This window comes from Silene latifolia, chromosome X (assembly GCF_048544455.1).
Source record: "Silene latifolia isolate original U9 population chromosome X, ASM4854445v1, whole genome shotgun sequence".
NCBI classification, from domain to species: domain Eukaryota; kingdom Viridiplantae; phylum Streptophyta; class Magnoliopsida; order Caryophyllales; family Caryophyllaceae; genus Silene; species Silene latifolia.
Genome location: NC_133537.1, coordinates 307,872,502 through 307,893,547, shown reverse-complemented (window position 1 = coordinate 307,893,547; position 21,046 = coordinate 307,872,502). Strand labels below are relative to the sequence as shown.

Below are 21,046 nucleotides of genomic sequence, written 5' to 3'. Positions count from 1 at the left end.
AAAATGTGAGAAGGTAGATACTATTCACTAATAAATAGTAAATCTTGCAATGAACAGTGGAAAAAACTTGCATCCGATTAACATTTGTGTCTAAGTGGGTTGGGGTTTCCATTAGGCTTTAGTTGGGATTACCTTTGGACATATCAAGCGTTCACAAATCCAACTCCAGGCCAAAGTCTTTCTCCTTTTTCCTTCATTTACAGGCACAACATTTTTTTCCCTTTCTTTCCTTTCTCCATTCTATTTTCACAACCACATATATTTTCTCCTTTCATTCCTGATTCTTCTTTATCACTAATTTTGTTAGCCTTCACAGGCATATTTTCCTCATACCATTTCACTTTACTTTTATCTTCAAAAACGAGGAGTATTTGTTATGTCCATGGCTGAGTTTCGGAAGCCACTATAAAAATTGCTGAACTTTGATGGGTTTTTTTCAAATAAGGCTGAGTATTTGTAATTGCTTTTAGCAGAAAAGGGTAGATGAGATGGTGATCTAGGAAGACTACAAAGGGGTTCAATCTAGGTATGATTTTAATTTGAGATTTTCGTTGTTTAATGTCAAATTATTTTGTTTCTGATAGTACTTAGCAGTTGTTGCTGTTGTTGTTGGATGTGTAGATCAAAAGATTACGTATTTCATCCGATAAGATGTGTTTTAGTCCCAAATCTATGATGGGTTCATTTGTTTTGTGGTCGGGTAGATTACTCCATATATATACTTGTTACGTTAACACCATTGTTTTGTAGCTTTGTTTATGCTACTGCATGTGTTAATCATTATTTGCTTGACTATAAACTTCTTATTTTGAAAGGATTTCTTAGAGGTGGAATTAAGTATGTGATTGTTCTTATATATGTTTGGGTAGCTGATTGTAATGATTTATAGTGAAGAAATGTTGATAATTATAGAATTGATCGCTTGGGAAGTTAGGAGATTGCTTAATTGCTTTAATTAGTTGTTTTTAGTGGGAAATTTAGTGCGTAGGATATTGCTTTTTCGGTTTAATTAGTTGATTAGCGTGGGAAGTGGAGAGCTTGATCACTTGGGAAGTAAGAAGGTAATTAGTGATTAGTTTTTTTCAGTGGTAATTATAAACCTTGATCACTTGGAAAGTCATAAGATGCTTCATGTATTCATGTAAGCTAGGATTCAATTCGAAGGTAATTGAATCCTCGAAGTTGTTAATACACGCAGTTGATTCCTTTCCAGGTTGATTATGTTGTTAGCTGGCGCTTGTGTGGTTTTGTTTATATAATCTTTGGTTTTATGTGCTGTAGTTATCTTCATCATCTTTAATTTGGTTTAATAAAGGTTAATGCTTGTGAAATCATTTTGAAGTCTGATCAGATATAATGAAATATATGTGAGAAATGGTATGAAATGGTTAGGGCTGGAAGACTAATTATTTCTGTAAGATCGCAAATGAAATGACTTATTCGAAAAATACCTTATTCTTTAACATGGGAATCAATGATCACCTATTAAAGTGGATTATAGTGCTTAGTGGGGATTATAATGTTCCCAAACTGTGGAGAACTATTTTCTGTTCAATCTCAATGGGAGTTACTGTGCTTTTGGTCAAATACGAACCTACTTAAACTATACCTTTACTGTCATATTACTCATATATACACTTGTTAAAGTTTTCCATGGGTTGACACAAATTTGCAGCTTTGATGAACTTGATTTTAGTTTTAAGGCGATTTTTTTGGGTTTTCTTGGTAAACAAGCATGAATACCCCGTCGACTCAGTTGGTCGTGTCAAGAAGGATGCAAATATATATGAGCCTCTACACCAGATCAGCTCGTGGGTTGACAGTTTTTGAGATGATGGCTGTATGAATGTGTCTCTGTCTACTCTTCTGGAAGTGGAAGATAAAATGGACAGCCTGGTATGTTCTTTACTCTCTTTTTTCAACATTGTGTTTCTCTCATAAATTATTCATATTTTGACATGTAATGCTTTTTATTGTTTATTTCAGTTTAATTTCGTTGTTTGGTGGTATTTTCTCCTTTTTACAAACGGTTTTGAATCTCATTTTTGTTGTTTATGTTTAGATTAATTTCGTTATTTGCTGGTATTTTCTCATTTTTACAAGTGATTTTTAGTTCCTTTTTTATATTTACTTCAGTTTTCTTTCGTTATTTACTGGTATTTTCTGCTTTTAGCAAGCGATTTTGAATCCCAAATTTGTTGTTTATTTCAGTTTGAGTTCGTTATTTTTTACCGCGAAAGATCCGAATCCGCTGTTACTCTTTTCAATGAAGAAGAATTTCACTTGAGATCCAAATTTCTCTGCCGTCCCAATCATTTGTTTAAATACCCCTGATAATAAGGAATAAAAAAAGGTAAAGAATTGATTAGAACAGAAAGGGTACTAGATAGTAGTTTGAAGTCGTACATAAGGTACATAAGTGGTGGGGATAGTTATTTTTGGAACATTTCCGCTCGTGCTATATGGGTTTTGAGTTAATTCTATCATGTTACCATTCAGACAAAGTGATATTTTACTATATGGATTAGTGGATATATGCATTTTTTTTATGATTGTGTTGTATTTGGATAGATTTAAAGAAAGCACCACCTGAGGATAAATTGATCGGATTTGTTCAATGCATTGCTCAAGAGATACGAAGAATAAGTTGATAAACTTATTAAAAGAGCAAAGTTTGGGGAAAATGCTTTTCTGTGAGTACTCCTTTAACTTGACTTTGATATCTTAAATGAAGTTTGATCTGGTTACTGAATACATACAACACAACACGTGTTCTGACAGATTTATATAATGAGTTTTAGACCCATAGCCAGGGGTAACGACTCTGAAAACTTAATGGCTTAGAACTTTTAATGTAAGTGACTTCTCCGCACTGGTACTAACATCCTGTTGGTTGCAGGAGCAAGACTTAAAAATTTCCGAACTTGAGACTAAGAACCGGAAGATGAAAGTTGAGGTCAAGGTATTTAGGCGGCACATCTGAAAAATCAACAAGTAACGATAAGGAGACTTTAATCGTCAACTAGAACTACTGGTAGCATTGCATGGAATGGTTTTTGCCTGATTTTTTATGTGCATCTTTTTGCGGTATGGTCATAGCAGTTCCATTTTCGACCTATTTTCGCACTGAATAACACGATGTCCCTACAAGTATAATTTTACAGCATGTTTGATTGATTGATTGATTATCACATGGCCAAGAATATAACGAAATGAATAATAGGATTGTGGCCTTAGCTTTCGCTAGAAATTTGAATTTTTTATCATTCTATAGTTAGACTTTGTCTTGATAAACCATTAAGTTAACAGAGCTCTCCACTTTTGGATCTTTAGATGGAGGAAAATAAGCAGCTTGGTTTGGCTGAGGAGAATGAAAAGATATTGGAAGTTCTAAAAAAAGGAGGTCAAATATGTTGCAGCCTTAAAAATTTTGTTTACTGTTGTTCTACAATATAATAATTACAGCTTAACTTCATCACATTCCTATGAGTGAAATTCAAAGGAGACACACCTATATTAATTTTGGATTTCATGCATCTTTTGGGCGCTTGATACATGTTTTCAGTATAATCTATATCTCTTTGCTGATTTTGATATATCGTTAGTTGTTTGTGTGGTATTTGTTATGGTTGTTTGTGTCTCACCCTTTTCTTTGCATGTAAATGACATATGAGGAAAGAGGAACTTGGTCTTTTGATGCACAAAGTGGAACGAGCTCAAATTTGGCTTCTAAGTATTCAAAGGGAAAAGGTAAGTACGTTTTTGTCACTGCAAATGCTTTAACTTACACTTTCCCTTTGTTAAATGTATTTCACATTTGGAAGTTAAGGTGATACAGATTCTCAAGTTCTATGTAAAGCTTTCTTAATGCCAATTTTGTTCCATTTTCTCATTCTAGGGGCATCTACGTTCTCAGCTTCAGTCTGCCAATGAAGAGAGTGCAAATAAGAAAAGGTAAGGTGTTGTGCTCCCTATGTTATTTTTTATGTGATTTTCTTAATCCTCCTTGTGGAAAGAGTGCAAGCCTGGTGTGGCTTCTCGCCTCGGAAGTGCCCCATACATCAGTCCATTCCTATGTCCTGGAACATGCGAAAAACTAAGGTAGCTCACATTTTTGATGTGTGGCCAATTCAGGAGCTATAACAGCTCTGCTGGTGTGTAATTTTCATGTTAACTATGTGGTGAGACGGATGCTGAGAGTTCACCAGTTTGTAATATACTAATTCAGGTCCTTAGGAGTATAATGGTGTTCCTCTTCAATGCCATAGCTGTGTGGTAATAATGCTTCTGGATATCAGCTTGATCAACGAGCAGGAAAAGAAGATCCGATTCGCTCTTATATCGTTTGAATGTTGAATTAAACTAAGTTTTGATGTGGTGTTACAGTCTCTTAGCTTGATGTGAGATATTTTAGTGTGCAATTTGGTACAAGAGCTATATGAGTGTAAGATGTAGTCCAATATGATAAGATGGCTTATAAGAAAACACTCCTGGAAGTGTAAGTGCTACTCTAATCTTAGGTGATGGATTTTACATTAAAGGTCTCTTTGGGTTGTTCTTTATGATATCGAACCAAATATTTCTCAAGGAATTGTAATGAATCTTTGCTTTTAGGTTTGAGTTGAAGAAGAGGATTTATCAATTTTTTTTTAGCATGGTAGTTAAATATTTTGTTTTAATGTCGATTTAATAGTGAACGTTCCTTGTTAACTTTATAAAAATACGTTTATATTGCTTATGTTCTGATAGCTCATACCCCTGAATTACTTGTATAAGGTTCCATATACTCCTTACGATAAATGATTTATAACTCGGTATTTCATGAATAAGTCCGAGCTGTCTACTGACTTGAAATCTAAGTATGATGATCAATGAGAATAATGTAGCCTATATGTCTGAAGTGGAGTTAAATTCTTATTCTGGTCTACTTTGTAGTCAACATTTGAAACTTCCGAAAATCATGTAATTTATCCCTTTGTTACCTGTTTTGACTATTGAATAGGCTTATGCTAACGTGCAAAATGGTTCACAAATGAAAATGATTGCTGAATGAACATGGTCATTGTAAAATACTTAAGTTTATCAGATGCTAAACATAAGGGATGCTAAAAGCATTAAAAGAGCACTTCGGCCATAAAAAAAGGGAAACAATATAAAATCAAAGGGAAAAAAATGAAAGCTATCAATAGATTGGAACAAAGGTGAGTAAACAAATTACCATTAACATGGGTATCGAATACCAAGATGTAAAAAAATCTCCTTAAAATGATTAGTTACATAAGCAAGAGAGCCATTATTTTCAAGGAGATACAAGAGGAGAAAAATATTACTATAGAGAAGCGGAACATGAGCTGGTGTATTGCCATCTGAATTCACGATTCTTCACGAGAACACCAAGTCTCTACCACATTACGTTGAGAAAAACTTGTAAATGTAGTTGGCGACGGACTCATATCCGACCTTGGCTATAATGTGAGGCGGGGGTTGCCAGAAGGAGAGAAGAGTAAAGGGAAGAGGAGAAATAGTAGGAGGAGAGGAAAAGGAGAATGTAGATATATAGGGGAAGAGGAAAAGGATAGAGGTCGGAAAAGATAATGAGGAGACATAAGAAGAGGCAATGAGAGGGAAATTGAAGGATGTGAATTATAAGACGAGAAATTAAACTAAAACTTGACTGAAAGCTTTTTTGCCAAGGGAAAAATAAAGGGATGAAGAGGAGAAAGAGGAAGGGGGAGATAAAGACGAATAGTTTGAGACTAAATGGGAGGAGGATTAATATGAGAGAAAGTGGAGGAAAAATGTAGGATATGTAAGAGGACGAGGGCGGATAAGGAAGGGGTAGGGGATAAGGAAGGGGAAAACGAAGGAGGAGGACCATGAAGCAGAAAAGGGAGGAAGAGGTGGTTGAATACGCGATGACGTTGAAGAGAAAAGGGAGAGAGAAATTGGAGGATAAAGGAGAGGGCGAGAGGAGGAGGAGGAGGAGTAGAGAAAGGAGAGGAGGACCGGAGGAATGATAGTAATAGGAAGAGAATTTATTATAATGAAAAAAATATTAAGAAAACTCGACTTAAAAAAATTGATTTTACTAAATTTATCGAGCTTCCTTTTCATTAATGTATTAGTAGAGACAACCATAATCACGATATTACTTACTTAAGAGATGCATAAGGGAACTGAAGGAGACACAAGAGGAGGCGGGGAGACAAGGAAATAAAAATGAAAGGAGGCCAAGAATAGGAAAAAGGATAAGGAAAATGATAAGAGGGAAAGAGGGGTAAATCAAGAGGAAGGGGCGGGGGAAGAGGGGGCAAAGTGGATGAGGACAGGCAGTAGGAAGAGAAAAGAGAGAAGGAGAATGCGGATGAGGATGAGGATGGGAAAAAGGATGGAAGTCGATAAAGAGAATAATGGGAAAGAAGATAAGGTAGGGGAAAGGGAAATAGAAGGATGCGAATAATAAAAGGAAAGGGAAAGGAGTGGGAGGAGAAAGGGGATCGGGAAGATAAGGAGGAGTAATGCGAGGAAACATGGGAGGAGGAGGAGTAGGAAAGGAAGTGATTATAATGAAGAATCAAAAATTATAAATAAACTCTGCTAAGAAAAATACAACATACTAAACTTATTGTAATTTGTTTTTATTAAGAAGAAACATTTTGTACTGAAAGTTTTGTCTAAAACAGGTTTATTTGGGCGTGTGTCTAGATAAACCTACGTTTTGAGTGAAACTGTTTAGATTTTCTGAAAAACCGTGTTAAAGAATATCTATGTGTAGTTGGATAGAGTCTGGTATATGTGTTTACGTTACTTTGTAAGCTACAACATAATAGTAATGTTTTATGTGTTCCACGTATAATTGTGTTATTTAACAATTAATCATCTAAGCAAAATGCGTAGTTATATTCGGATATTCATACTCTTAACAAAGTTAAATACGAATAATTTACGAAAGTTTCATTGTGATCGACACTCAACATATATAGACAGCCGAACCTAATAAAAACACGCTAGCATATACATGAAACGTCAAAGGTTAAAATATTTTGGGGAACCGCGCGCTTTCACGCGCGGTGCAACCAACTAGTATAATCTATACCCCTTACTAAAATGTGGGTAAGGTGTTTTACTGTTCAAAATGAACAGTAACAAAGACGCATAGCTTTGGCATTTCTGCTTCCCAAGCACATCGTTTCACTTCTATACCCCCTTACTAAAATGTGGGTAAGGTGTTTTACTGTTCAAAATGAACAGTAACAAAGACGCATAGCTTTGGCATTTCTGCTTCCCAAGCACATCGTTTCACTAAAAAAATACAATTCTTCCAATTGCACAGTCATTCTCCCTCCACTTCTCCGCTTCTTATGCCCTCCTTTCATCTCTTTCACCTTAAACTAATCTGCCCCATGGCTACCGGAGTAGATCTTGACAGTAATTTCTGAAACATCTCATACAGTTCTTGCCGTCTAAGTTTACAATAACAAGATTAAGCATCTTCCAGAACCTTCTTCGATACCTTGGGCGAATCATATACAATTTCCGCATGATTTTCATCTTGAAGGTCTCATCTAGACGACATATATGGTAATTTTAATCCTTTTTTTTTTTGTAGTTTATGCGATTGATTCTGTGAAACCCAGCTGTCGCGTTCCTTCGGTAATCGTGTTCCAATATAAATTTGTCGATATTTTTTGTTTATTATTTTTTCTTGATCTCATCCATTCTCTTTGCTAGGGTAGTTTTTTTACTCGTTCTTTATTATATTTTGGTTAGAAGTTCAGAAAAAAGCGTCTTTGTGTTGCTATTTGAAGAATAAGACCGTGTATATCTGATACCCGGCAATGGGAATGTGTATATCTGATACCCGGCAATGAGGTTAATTTGGTTAGAATGTGAAATGAGTGTATGGTTGAATGATTAAGTTTGTCTTTGATAGACCATAGAGATTTCTAGGAGATATTCCATCGATAATTGTGGGTGTTTTGGTGCTTAGTATGTTGAAGGACAATTCAGGTAAAGTGAATTGTTGCACCCCTCGTGAGAATTGTTGCACCCCTCGTGACTTTCTTTCAACACTTGTGAATTTTAGTTCAGCTAACTCATTCTATTAGGGGCTATCTAACGGCACTTGAAGGGAAACTGGCATGTGATATCAGCGGCCTAACAAAACTGAGATCAATGTATGTCTAAGATTCATAATAGAGGGGTGTTGCTTGTTGGTTCGTTTCCGTATTTGGGTTGGTACTTGGCAGAAGAATTTGGTTCAACGTTGTAGCTGAACTTTTCAAGAAAGAAAAGCAATTTGGTTCTATGACTTTAATTTCTCGTTGGAGCTGGGTGGGACTTTATTGTTGTGGTTCGCAAGGCGTTGCAATTCACAATTATGATTGAAACCCATCTTGTGTAGGAAACTACTAATACTTATCTTTTGTGTTGCCTTTTGATGCAATCAAACTAAAAGGCCTAGAAAAATGATATATAAATGAAGTTGTTCAATTACGAGAATAGCCTCACTTATATTTCGGAGTGTATTAACTTTGCTTTAAAATCTTATCTTTCATGCCGTTTTTGGAAACTACTGACAGTCTGACACTAATAAAGTACTAAACAATGACAGAAAGGAAGTTGATCAAGTGAAACTATCAGATGATTAAAAGTTATGATTATGACGTAGGTCTATTTAAGTTAAATGTTTGTGCACCTAGAACTTCATGTTCGTCTTGGAGTCACTGTTCTTTGACACAATTTAATGGTGCAGAAGGATCTCCTTATGCTCAAGGCAGGGAAACAGGACGTGACCGAGGTCGAGGTGCAATAGGGTTGAACTATGGAATTCTCTTTACCATTTCAACTTTAAACTAATACTTTTGGGCAATATGAATTTTTACTTTTGAGTTTATTCGTTATTTGTGAAATTTACCTAGCTATGTAGCCATGCAGGGATATGTTAATCCCCTCGAGTTATTTTTGTTCTTGTTTTATATAGCTTCTTAGTTGACAATTGTTTTTATTGTAATATGTAATTGATATTAGCTGACATTAGAGATCATTTGGTTTTAGGAAATGGTTTTATCCCTCTTCAGTATGAGGAGAGGGAGGATGAGATCAGAACAAGGGGTATCCCCGAGGAAGGGGCGTGGTTTCAGCGCCCGTGGGAGGGAAGTGTTTGGCCAACGACCTTGTGGATGATGACCAACAAGTTGCTGGCGGCTACAATGAAGTCTCGAGGTGAAGCAAGTTGTGGTAAGTTTTGCTCAATTTTTTGTGCGTTATTTTACCTATTACACATTCTTGGTTAAGACCGTCCTAAGTTAAACAGGCATTTACAACCAATTTAAATAAGGTAAAAATAAAAGGATGGTGTAAGAGGTCTTACCTTAAGACGATCTTAAGTAAGTCCTACTGAAAGCCAACAGGCTGCCAAGAAAAGTACCATGTTAATTCACCAGATCTGGTAAATCACCTGGTTTGGTAACCAACTAATTTGAAGAATCGCAATCTTGAATAAGTATAACACTGTTCATGATATAAGGGTGAGGCTTAAATATAAGGTATGACCTTTTTACTTGCAACCTATTTGGTCTGACTATAAAGTTGGTCTCATAGAAAAGTACCTTGTAAGATTCATATTGGCAAAGAGGAGAAAGAAAGGTAGCATTTATCAAAGAAATTTCTTTTGTAAATTTATGGTTTTTTTTTTCGTTCTTTTTATACTTTGTGTCTGTTTGTTTAGTATAGAACATATATGAAAGATTATAATAAGTGCATTGGTAAATTGCTGTGTCAGATTAAATTCATCTTAAACTCTTAAAGGCATGGATATATATTTATATATATACATATATGATAATCAGGTGGTCTTAGATTGGTTGTTTATGCCGTCTTAACTTAAGGAGGTCTTAAACAAGAATTAGTGATAATACTATATTCAGTCTAAATGTTTGTGAAACTCCTAAATGGTGATATCGGCAAGTATACTTTTATTATATACGCTCTCCGTCTCATATCATTCATTTACCTATGATTAAAATACCCTTCACAAGGAAAAAAAGGTAAACAAATGATTATGACAAAGGGATTAATATTCTTCAGGATCTACTGTGCCAGTTGTAGTAACTCTTACGGTGCTTTCATGCGTCATTCATTTACTGCTGCTACTGCTTCTGCTTCGATAATGTGTGTAATGGTTGAATTAATTGTAATGTAGTATTGGTAGTTGATGTGCATGCTTAGAAGTAAAAGGTATAAATTAACTTAATATGTGTTTTAATACTACAACGTAGTAACCATTATCAACATCAATGTCATCCCAATGCTTAGTATTAACGTCTAGAACTTGTGTTGCTCAATTAGCAGAAATCTCTTTCATCGTGTCATTTGGACTGCTCCTTTCTTGCTCGAGTAACATCACTTCTAATACAATAGAGTTCCCTAACCTAGCCTTTGTTCCATTAATTAGCCTGAACAGAGGGACATAGGTTCAGTAGTAGTGAAATATACTGAAGTAAATGGGCCTTGAGATTTTGATTTGCTCATAGGTTGTTTAACTAATTAATTTAATTCCATTTTTACATCATTGTTGGATTCCTTTACATTCTTCAACACCATTTAGATTTGGCTCATAAATTCCTTATTTTTGAACCAAAAATCCAACATTTTTGACATTCTACAAGGGAATATGCAAGTATTTCCCTTAGATCATCAACAAAGCTCGTGTCACGACGCTTGCGCTTTTTTACTTTTTAAGGTATCTTAACATAAAAACTATGATAATATTTTCTCGATACCCAAAATCTCATATGAGACACTAACCCATTTGAGAAAGAACGAGGTAGATCCGTGAGTAAATAGTTTAATAAGTTAGTTTAAATTTACATTAAAAGAAGACCATTTTTCAAGACACTAATTTTTTCCCATATAAACATGGCTGAAGTGCTGAACTGTGGCCACAAGTTGGGAGGTATCGGGTCGATGTAGCATCTTTTGAGCATGCAGTGTTTCCTGAACTTCGTGTAGGCTTGTTGAACTTTTAGCAAGCATGGTTTTGGCTTGTACGTTTTTTTTAATGCTCTAATGTCATCTCTTATATCTAGACTTTGATCTTATCGTGCATCTTACCACTTGGGGTTTGTTAGGCTAAGGGGTGTGTTTGGATTGGGGGATTCAAATGGAAAAAGGAAGGGAAGGAAAATAGACGGAGGTCAAACAGTTTGTTTGGGTTGCAAAATGGAAGTAATGGGGTAACCATGACTAAAACTTGTTTGGCTTGCAAAATAAAATACAATTGGTATATCATAGATGAAGAGGAGCAATCAGACATGGGAGGATAAAGTGTAAACCAAATAGGATAAAGTATATTGATTACCAGTTTATACAATCATAAGCTCTATTGATTCTATAAGCCCCATATTTTGTTCATAGTTATTAGGATATGTTGCACATATGTCACCAAAATCTATGCTTACATGTTTCAAACCAAAGTTTAGGCCTATTTAACCATAGTAGTTGAATATTTCTATGGCCCATTATTGTTTCTTAGTTCAAAAGGAGGGTATGTACCTCATTTAGATTAAAGGGTATTTTAACATCTTTCCAAGTATTAAAATCCTCAGTTACTGTTGGTTGGTGATGACGGGAGCTATAGGTTTGTCGAGTATAATGAATACTGTATGCAGTATACTTGCATATTACTCTTTGTAAGTATGATTCTTGTGTGCATCTTGATTGATTTCTAGGCTGGGTTTGTTTGGTTGAATCCTGAAAATGGTGATTTTTTTTTACTTTCTTAGTTTGGAATCAACTTATCAAAGACGGCGTAGTGCAAGGAGGAACGCGATATCATCGAGCGATTTTAAAGGTCAAGAGTTGCAAGCTGCTCTTGGCATTATAAAATGGCAGGTACCAGCGGTTTTACTGGTTTAAGTTTTTTTAGTACTCACTGCATGTTCTGTTTACTATATGCGGTATTGCTGCTGGTGGCTAAGTGTCGTGAGTGGAAGCAGATTGCGGCGGCAAACTGGTGTTGGTGATGCTATGTGAACAAATATTCTAGCTCCCTCCTATACTACAACGAATATACACACATTTGTACTTCTATTCAGCTTCTTAACAATATTGATGATGCTATTAAGAGAGACAAAGATGATGCAGTTAATGTTGTTGAAGCCCTGAAGAAAATAGAAATAGATTTAGAGATGTAGGTAGTAAAATTGCGGTTAACAAATCTCTCTTCATTTAGTTGGATGTCAAATTAGTTTGTTTAGCTACAACATTTGAACCACACCTTCTGATGGAATTCATACTTAATTTTTCATCTTGGATTGGAATAGGTTCATCTTGGATTGGAATAGGCCCATGCGCACACCCAGATAAGGTTATTGTTATAAGGTTATTGATATCGAATGTCAAAAGTTCTTCAGTTTACGATTGTTTTTTTTCTTAGTTACATCGCTCAAAGAAAAGAGCCACGTCTCTATAGTGGATCGATTATGCCCCTAATAAATGTATATACAACCATTCACAAATTTGTTGTGGACTTATTGTGGTCTTAAAGTTGCGTTTTTACCCTTTTTAAGACTCGCCCCCAAAAATAGTGGTTTAATTGTGCGTGTTTCTTGTAGTGAATTTTGTGAACTCGATACACTCGAAAAAACAAAACTATGTTGATATAGCTATCTTGGGGTACGGCGCGCGAAGCGCATTTACGACAAACTAGTATAATATATATATATATATATATATATATATATATATATATATATATATATATATATATATATATATATATATATATATATATATATATATCCTCCCCCTTAATCCTCCCCTTAACTAAATGTGAGGAAGCCTACATACTATTCACTAATGAATAGTAAATTAGCACAAAAAAAAAACTAATGAATAGTAAATTTGTAATGAATAGTAAGTGCAAGAATGAATAGTTGAACTCTAAGTGGGCGGGTTTGTGGCGGGTTTATACGTTGGGTATGTCCAGTCCACTACTCACATGTCTTCCTCTTGGGCCTTTTCACTCTTCCCTTCAATGTCCTTTCCATTTCTCTCACAAGTCAATCACTGGTCCACAACTTCATCATTTTCCCTCATTCTGATCCACTCATTATCATCTCACTCAATTCATCGACCATCCATCTCCGTCAAACAATCTACAAAATCAAACCCTAGATCTATTCATCTCTCACCACTCATAAAACTACTGCTTAATCATCTCCCTCTACCATCGTTTTGATCATCTCATCTCACCATCACCTCCAATCTTCACCATCATCGATTTGAGGTTAGTAACAGTAAGTCTTAATTTTTTTAAAAATTGTACCTGGGTTTGTTTTTCTCCCTTGAATATATCACACAATTGAATCTTATTTATCATGCTTTATGGGTGTTTCTTCCTGCTTTTTTTTAATCGAATGGTTTTTTGCTAGGTTGATCGGAGTGTGTTGAAAGGCTGATCGGAGTTTGGTTGAGCGGTCGGTTCATCTACTTACCAATTGTTCTCAGGTAATTGTTTCACTACTTTTCGATTCCTAGGTTATTACTTATTTTGTTATTCATAATAGTTGTTCTTATTCTACCTTATTATTTACTCATAAATAATAAGGTAGAATAAGCTTTTGGGTATTGAGATAAGTTGACTACCTTCATCTAAATATCGATAACTTAGATACTGGAGCATGGCTCAGAATCAAAAAGTTGCTCAGTAAATCAAAGGGTTGCCGCAAGATTTTGTCCATAATTCTAAGTGATGATGCACTGAGGTATTCCTCATAAGTTGTACTTTTTTCGTTTGTAGCTCTTACAAATGATCATTAGATCAATATGTCGTCCTGTTCTATTTGTCAATTTTCATGGTCTAACACAAAGAACCAAGCTATAATTTTGAGTTCATATCACAATATGAACCAAGCTATTTTTAAATGGCAATGATTTATAGCCAAGTGTGTATGCCATAAAGAAATTTAGCGGTTAAATTCAGTTCACATTTCAGTTAGACGGAAAGGGTACTTCGATTGCAAAAGATTAGCTTTGGCAAACAGTGGTGAATTAAAAGTTGGGTAAAGATTAGTTTCGGCCATAGGTTAGCTCAGGTTCAGGTTATAAAGGGCTAGGTCACTTGGGTCTGGATTATTAAAGTTTTGTTCGGGTTACTCAAGTTATTTAGCATGTCTGTTTTTTCAGTCAGTTGTGATCAGGTTAATTTCGGGATAGGTAATTTCCAGTTGTGTTAATTGAGGTTCTGTACTTCTGTAATGGACTTTAGGTTGAATGCTTTTTTTGATTGAAGTTCTTTGCTTGTTTTGCTTTCTGATTTTGACACTGGGTCATCTCATCTTTTCTTCTAATATGTACCTTTGTTGGGTTCATGTTTTTTATGTGCTTGTTTGATTAATTATTTCACATACTGCTGAGATAATCAAATTGGTGGTTTGAATTCATGTATAGGATCTACTAAGCCTTATCCTTGTCCACCCGAATCACCAAGGCCTGCGGTCTTATCCTTCTCCAAGGCCTTGTCAGCTTTGTACACAAGTACTCACGGTGGGTTCTCGGTTTTCGAAAACATGCTAATGAATTCCCTTCTGCCCCTGGTATACATGGTTTTTTCATGCCTTTTTGTTATGTTTTCATTCATTATCTGTATTTGTCCTATTGTTGACCATGAAATGTTTGTTACGTGGTTCTTTTAAGGATATGACACAGCAAACTCCAACTCAAGAGCTGACTGCTAAAGATTTAGCTGGTTATGTTTGGTTTTTTAAGCACATCTTCAGAGGTGAGGTCTCAATGTTTACAGATATGAGATTCAAATATGAAAGCAATATTTTTAGATGCCATCTATACAAAGCATTGGTTGTATATTAATATATCTGGTAATCACTAAATTTTTGCGTAGGGAAACCTATGAGGCATATACTTGGAACCGGTTGGAGTCACTTTCTGACTTCAAAGAGATTATTCGCTGGTGATTCCTTTGTATTCCTCAGGTATGATATAAACAAGCGCTGAGTGTTACTTTGTTGCTAGACTGAAAAATGTTTCTGAATCTCAGTGGGACATGAATTGATTGTTCTTTAGAGGAGAAAATTGGGAATTGCTGGTTGCAGTTAGACGTGTGGCTCATCAGCAGAACAACATGCCATCGTGTGCGATCTCCAATCACAGAATGCACCTTAGAGTTCTTGCCACTGCATCCCATGCGATCACCACTCAAACATTCTTTGTGGTGTACTATAAGTCAAGGTATGTTATTTGAAGTTTTAGAGCATTTATGGAAGACATGTATTTAATTGCAAATACGGTTTATTTTTTATTCTTGTGTGTTTCCGTTTCTTTTCCCGATACAATTGGATGATGGAGGTTCTAAGTGGTTTACTCCCCGAGTTATAAGAGTGGTAGGTGTTTATACTCAGTTCTTTGCTTACGGAATTGATGAATTGTGTCTATTTATTTCTTAGGCCGTAAGTTTTTATGACATTTTAGGCATAAAATTGACAGATTATCGCTAATAACTTCAAAAGGAAAAGGTGTCCCCTCATTAGCAGTTTTAGAAGTAAAGGTGGAGCTTAATGGAGATTGTACTTAGAAGCAAAGGTAGGGTACCTAGCCACCTACTAATAATCTGAATAGCTGGTAGTCATTTTAAGAAAGAAAACAAAGGGAAAGTGTAATAAAGGAAGAGGAAAGGGAAGCAGGAGGTAGGGGGGACGGTATGGTATGAACATAGAATAAGGAGTTAGGTGGGTTATGGTGGAAAAATGGAAAAATCGAAGAAGAAAAATTGCATACTGAAAACGCAGCGTTTCAAGACATGTGATTTGTTTATTGTTGACATTGGGATTAACATACTCGAGTTAAGGTTTTTTTTGCCCATATCTCTTTGCTATAAATTTTGTTTGTGATTTTATTTATTAACGATTATGAATGAAATGTCTTTAAATAGTATAATTGAGCGAAATTTGCTGGAATTAGAGTTGCTTTATGTCTATTTATACCTTTGTTTGAATTTTTCCGATTTTAGTTTTCGACGACTATAGGTTGATTGTTATTTTATCTTAAGAGATTGAACTCACTTGCTGAAATTAGAGTTGTATTTGTTTATGTTCATTTTCTTAAATGAGTAAAAGGGGAAAGGAGTGATGGAGAGGAAAAGACGGAGAATGAGTGGTAAGAAGGAAACGTTGGAGGAAGTAAATGGAAAATAAAATAGGCCTAAAAGGAAGTAACGTGAGTATTGGACTGAAACCTAGATTTTTTTGGAAAGAATTGAGCCCAGCACACAGACCCGCCTACCCAAGACCCAAACCCGCCCACTTAGAGTTCAACTATTCATTCTTGCATCTACTATTCATCCCAAATTCACTATTCATTAGTGAAGATTATGATCTCAAAGTTTGATCGTATAAATCGAGTTCAAGCCGGTGAAATTAGAGTTACTTATGTCTATCTATATGTTCGCTCAACTTAATTGTGGTCTTGGCATTTTAGTGTTAAAATTAGCCGATGAATTTTGTGTCCAGGTGATGCACTGATATCCCTTAAATTATTTTAGCCAGGCATATCCGTTTCAGTTCTGAGGCTCCATTGTTCTTTGATATGCTGAATTTACTTCAAAACTACGCTCCATTGTTCTTTGATATGGCATTTTAATGTGGTCATTTACGAAAAACTTTCCCCCAGTGTTCTTTGATATGCTGAATTTACTTCAAAACTACGCTCAATCATTAAATTTTCTGGTTAACTGATCTATTTTGGTTTTAAAATAGTTCTGGTTTTGTATATCTATCCCACTTGAACTAAGTTTAACAGGAAACGTCATACACCGGGCATAGGACTTTTGTAAAAGAAATTTGCTAATATAATGCATTGGCGTCATGCTTCTGCTGATGCAATAGCAAACATGAAAGGTTCATAAAAGAAATTTAGGAAAAAAAACAAAGGGTTAGGAGTCTTGATAGGGAGAGGGGGAGGAGAGGGAGATAGATAGATGTTTTTGTTTTCTCGAATCGAGGTGGTGAGGAGGAGGGAGGGAACGTTGTGAGGCTGGTGAGGATAGTGGGAGAGGCTGGGACGCTGGGAGGGAACGAGTGGCGATTTTTTTTTTCTTTTTTTTTTTTTTATGTTCAGATTGCCTTCGCTTGTGTGATTCTTGCATATGTGGAATTACTTGCATACCTATTATATCATCACAGAATCGCAAGGCAGGGGAGAAGCGGGTTTTTCTTGGTTTTGCTTAGTTTGAGAAGGAGAAAGACTGGAGGGAGGGAGGGAGGGAGGGAGGAAGAAAGACTCTTTATTTCGTTTTGTTCAGATTCAGAGGACGATAGGGTGGAAGAGGGGAGACGGAGGATGGTAGAGAGAGCGTTTGTACTTGATTTTTGGTGTTTCTGACACGAACCTTTGTCAAGTTGTTCATCTGTGCTAATATTGGTAGTACTATATTTTTATGTATCGTGTACTTTTATATTATCTTATACTATTATATGCCTCAAGTATTGTCATCTCACTTTTAGGTCGAGCTTATCTCACTTGATGAAGCAAAAAAGTTCTTGATTGGAGATTGCCTTGGGCGCTGTTCAGGAAGTCATTTGGCACTCACCCAGTTGTGATGTGAAATAAGTAAATCTCCTTTGCATTTCCTCTTTTCTTCATTAATATTATATATAGGCATATTACTTCAGTGTCTGACTAACCATTGTGTTAGTGTCTTCAGTCAAGTGTCATAGAAAATTCTTAACCTAATAATAAAAGTCTTTGGAGGTCACAAGTCATATCACTTACTAAGTAAATGAAACATTTCGTTTAATGGTGTACTATTACTATTTTTTGTGTTCTACGCTTAGTACTTTGGGGAAGATTTATTTAACTTGGTCTGTGTGACGACCATCTCACACTACTAATCTAGAGAGAGAGAGAGAGAGTAGGTAGCCATTACGTTGTTAAGTTTAACAAATCCACGAAAGGGAAAGTGGGAAAAAGGTCGCTGTGTTGATATTTTTTAACAAATATACACCAGAGGGAGGAGGGAAAGGTCATTGCGTTGTTAGTTTTAACAATTGCACGTGAGACCGGGGGAGAGTGAGTGAGATAGTTTTAGGAACTAATAGGAGCTTAGTACAAAATCGACAACCTATTCCAACTTAGGTATGATTGCAATACTCTTGATTGAATTTTACTCAATTTATCAGTATCGAGGTAGGATTGATTGAGGATAGTGTTGCGGTCCACCTAGAAGGTTGTAAATGCAATTTTGCGATTGTCTTTGACTCTAAGGAGTAGTGCTTGGATTTTCATGGTTGTATAATTGGCTGCTTAGGCCTCTTATTGATACATATGAGAATGATGAATTCATCTATTTGAACTTGATACCAACACAATGATCATCTTTAGCATATGCAAATAAACATATCAACATGCTGACAACCTAACTTTTTTTAGCTGTACATGTTGCAATCCTGATTGTCGTAGTATGAGGAATAAGGAAGTTTCACATGTACCAGAGACATGGCTTCGTTGTTCCTGTTTTGCTGTTTTATGGTCTATGCGTGGGAGCCTAGGTCACTATTAAAGAACTCGTGACAATAGTTCTTAACTCTGGAATTTGTTTTCGGTAAGAGTGTTGAACAACTTAAGTAGTGTGAGTGTGGGATGGATTGTTAGAAGAGAGGCTTGTGGATAATTGAACTAAGACCTCTAACAGTTACCTGAAATTTAACAACCAAATAACTTCACAAATTGGAATCAAACCCTTTCGTCTACGAATACCTCAAATGTTTAAGAGCACGATGAGCTATATGAGATGGTTTTATAGGGGAGGGAGAGTGAGGGAATACATGTGAAGAATAATGAAGGGGGGAGAGGGAGGGAGAGCATCTTTGAGACCTTTCATAAGAGAAAAAAAAAATTAGACCAGGTTCCCTAAGCGTAGAAGATGTGGAAAATCAGTTGTTTTATCAACAATCTGGTCTTTGGCTACGGTGATAATGTTAGTTGAACAACAAACTTTTTTCCCCGTTCTGTGTGCTAAGCTTATAGTTGATCGATCTTCAAAGTGTACATCTTTTTTTACCGTAAAGTGTTATTTCGGGAGGCAAATCTCACAAGAAAATAGCTATCGTTTGCCCTAATGGGTGTGGGATAAGGTTCTAAAAAAAATTGCAGATATATCTGCTTGTATGAGACCAAGGATTCCAAAACTTTGAGAATTTGCGGGGTAATGATCTAATATGTTGGCTTTAATTTTGCTTTTGTGGTGCAGTTAGTGTGAGTGGGATAGAGGCACTTTATGAGCTACACAGAAAGATCAGCAAAGCGGTGATCGATGACGGTCTCATCCCAAAGGTGTATGAACGTTATATATAAGACTGGCTGTGTAAGTTAAATATTGCCTGCTATTTATTTGCTCAAAATGTACTCACTCACGAAATGTTTCCAGTCAATTGAGTTTAATATGGCAGTGATGTGATAGTAAACTAATAGTATCTTGAATGTAAGGCTCCGACCCCTAGCCAACCATTTCAGTCCCTCTATATTACCAGAAAATCCAGCACTTTACCATTTAATTTAGCTCTGTATGTATATAGAAAAGCAGAGTCACTGTCAATTTAATTCATGGCAAAAGAATGTTACTCTAGTCTGCCCTTCAATTACCATAGTGGTTGATTTAGTCTACTTAAGGGCTATGCTATTCTGATTCATGCTGCAAGTGTTGGCATGACGCACTGAAAAATTATATTTTTTGGCTATAAATGAAGGGTGATGTCGTGTAGGAGTCTTGAATTATCGAATACTTAACACGTGACCAAAGTAAACAGTTGGAGTAACATAGTTAAGGGCAGAACAGTTAGATTATTTGCAAAAACATACATGAAAGTTGTAAGGGAATTCTTGTCTGGGTTAGGAAGGAAGGAGAATGGTAGTAATTTCTTTGATTGCACTCTTCTAAATTCTAATACTTATTGCGTGCCTTATGTAACTTATAATGAAACTACCTATTTTGATTATGTAGTTTCTTTCAATCTGTATGATCTCAAGCAACAAGGTTTTATTGAGAGGAAACAAGTTAGTTGTTTTTCGGCAGGATAATCTCTTATTTCATTTTGTTATTCAACTTCCGCCAAAAGATGGCTGTTGGCGAGCTCATATTTGTTTGATCTTTAGTGTGTACATTTTTTGAGAGTCGGGTGTTATTTCAGAAGGCAAATCTCATAATTTTAGGGAGGAAATAACTATTATTTGCCTCAACAGGTGTGGGAAAAAGCACCTTACTAAAACTGATATGAGTTGGAAAAACCTGCTGGTGAAGTTATTTTTGCGGGATATTAGTAAGGAGGATATCTTCTGATTCGAAAAACCTTGTAGATCTATGCAGAATATCTTTAGAAAAGCTAGAATACATTGAAGAATAATACCTCAAGGAATACTTCTACAATACCAAGTACATAACCAAGTAGTATCAAAGAAGCAAAAGAAAACTTGGGCATTATGTAGATGTTCAGTGGAAGCGACCATTGTTTGGATTAGAGAAGACGATAATTTTAGTTGTGAGACAAGTTATCCAATAACTGTTTTTGTTAACAATATTGTATAAAAAATACGTATTTTTAATTTATTATGTGTTCACATCTGACCAATTTGCTGGTGATTTAACATATACAATTCTTTTCTTATGTTAATATTATACTTAAGCACATCCTTATTGTGTCATTAGACAATCCTTGCTTGAGAAATAGTTTGACTTATGGCGTGCATAGCATCCACCAAAAGATGTGCTTATATCCTGATATTCATGCTCTTAACAAACTGAATGCAAATTATTTACACAAAAACTCCGGAGAGACGGTCTCTCAATAGCGTTATTGAGAGACCTCTCACATGATGGGGTGATGGATCCACTTAATTTCTTTTTCTCTTATTATGTCTCCCACTAATTTAGTGGGGACGGTCTCTCATGAGACCTTGAATGCTTAACGCTAAAACACTAAGTTAATCAATTAAACATTTTAGGACAACCACTAAATAGTAACAAAGAAAGACA

At 35.7% G+C, this 21,046-nt stretch overlaps 1 protein-coding gene across 10 annotated transcripts; it reads left to right on the top strand.

Annotated features, from left to right (window-relative positions):
* Positions 1-111: 111 nt before the first annotated feature.
* On the top strand, positions 112-20,701 carry LOC141617385 (auxin response factor 9-like). Of its 10 annotated transcripts, none has more exons than XM_074434573.1 (14): positions 5,180-7,581; positions 8,756-8,806; positions 9,058-9,240; positions 11,787-11,895; positions 13,437-13,512; positions 13,676-13,769; positions 14,455-14,600; positions 14,701-14,785; positions 14,906-14,996; positions 15,088-15,252; positions 15,508-15,603; positions 17,523-17,628; positions 19,268-19,381; positions 20,018-20,701. In XM_074434573.1, exons 7-11 carry the CDS (start codon positions 14,574-14,576, stop codon positions 15,593-15,595), a joined length of 456 nt encoding a protein of 151 aa, XP_074290674.1. In that variant the 5' UTR covers positions 5,180-7,581; positions 8,756-8,806; positions 9,058-9,240; positions 11,787-11,895; positions 13,437-13,512; positions 13,676-13,769; positions 14,455-14,573; the 3' UTR covers positions 15,596-15,603; positions 17,523-17,628; positions 19,268-19,381; positions 20,018-20,701. The 10 variants fall into 10 exon arrangements, with proteins under 10 accessions (XP_074290672.1, XP_074290674.1, XP_074290673.1 ...); XM_074434572.1 differs by having other exon boundaries at positions 8,756-8,816; XM_074434574.1 differs by lacking the exon at positions 8,756-8,806.
* The last annotated feature ends 345 nt before the right edge of the window (positions 20,702-21,046 follow it).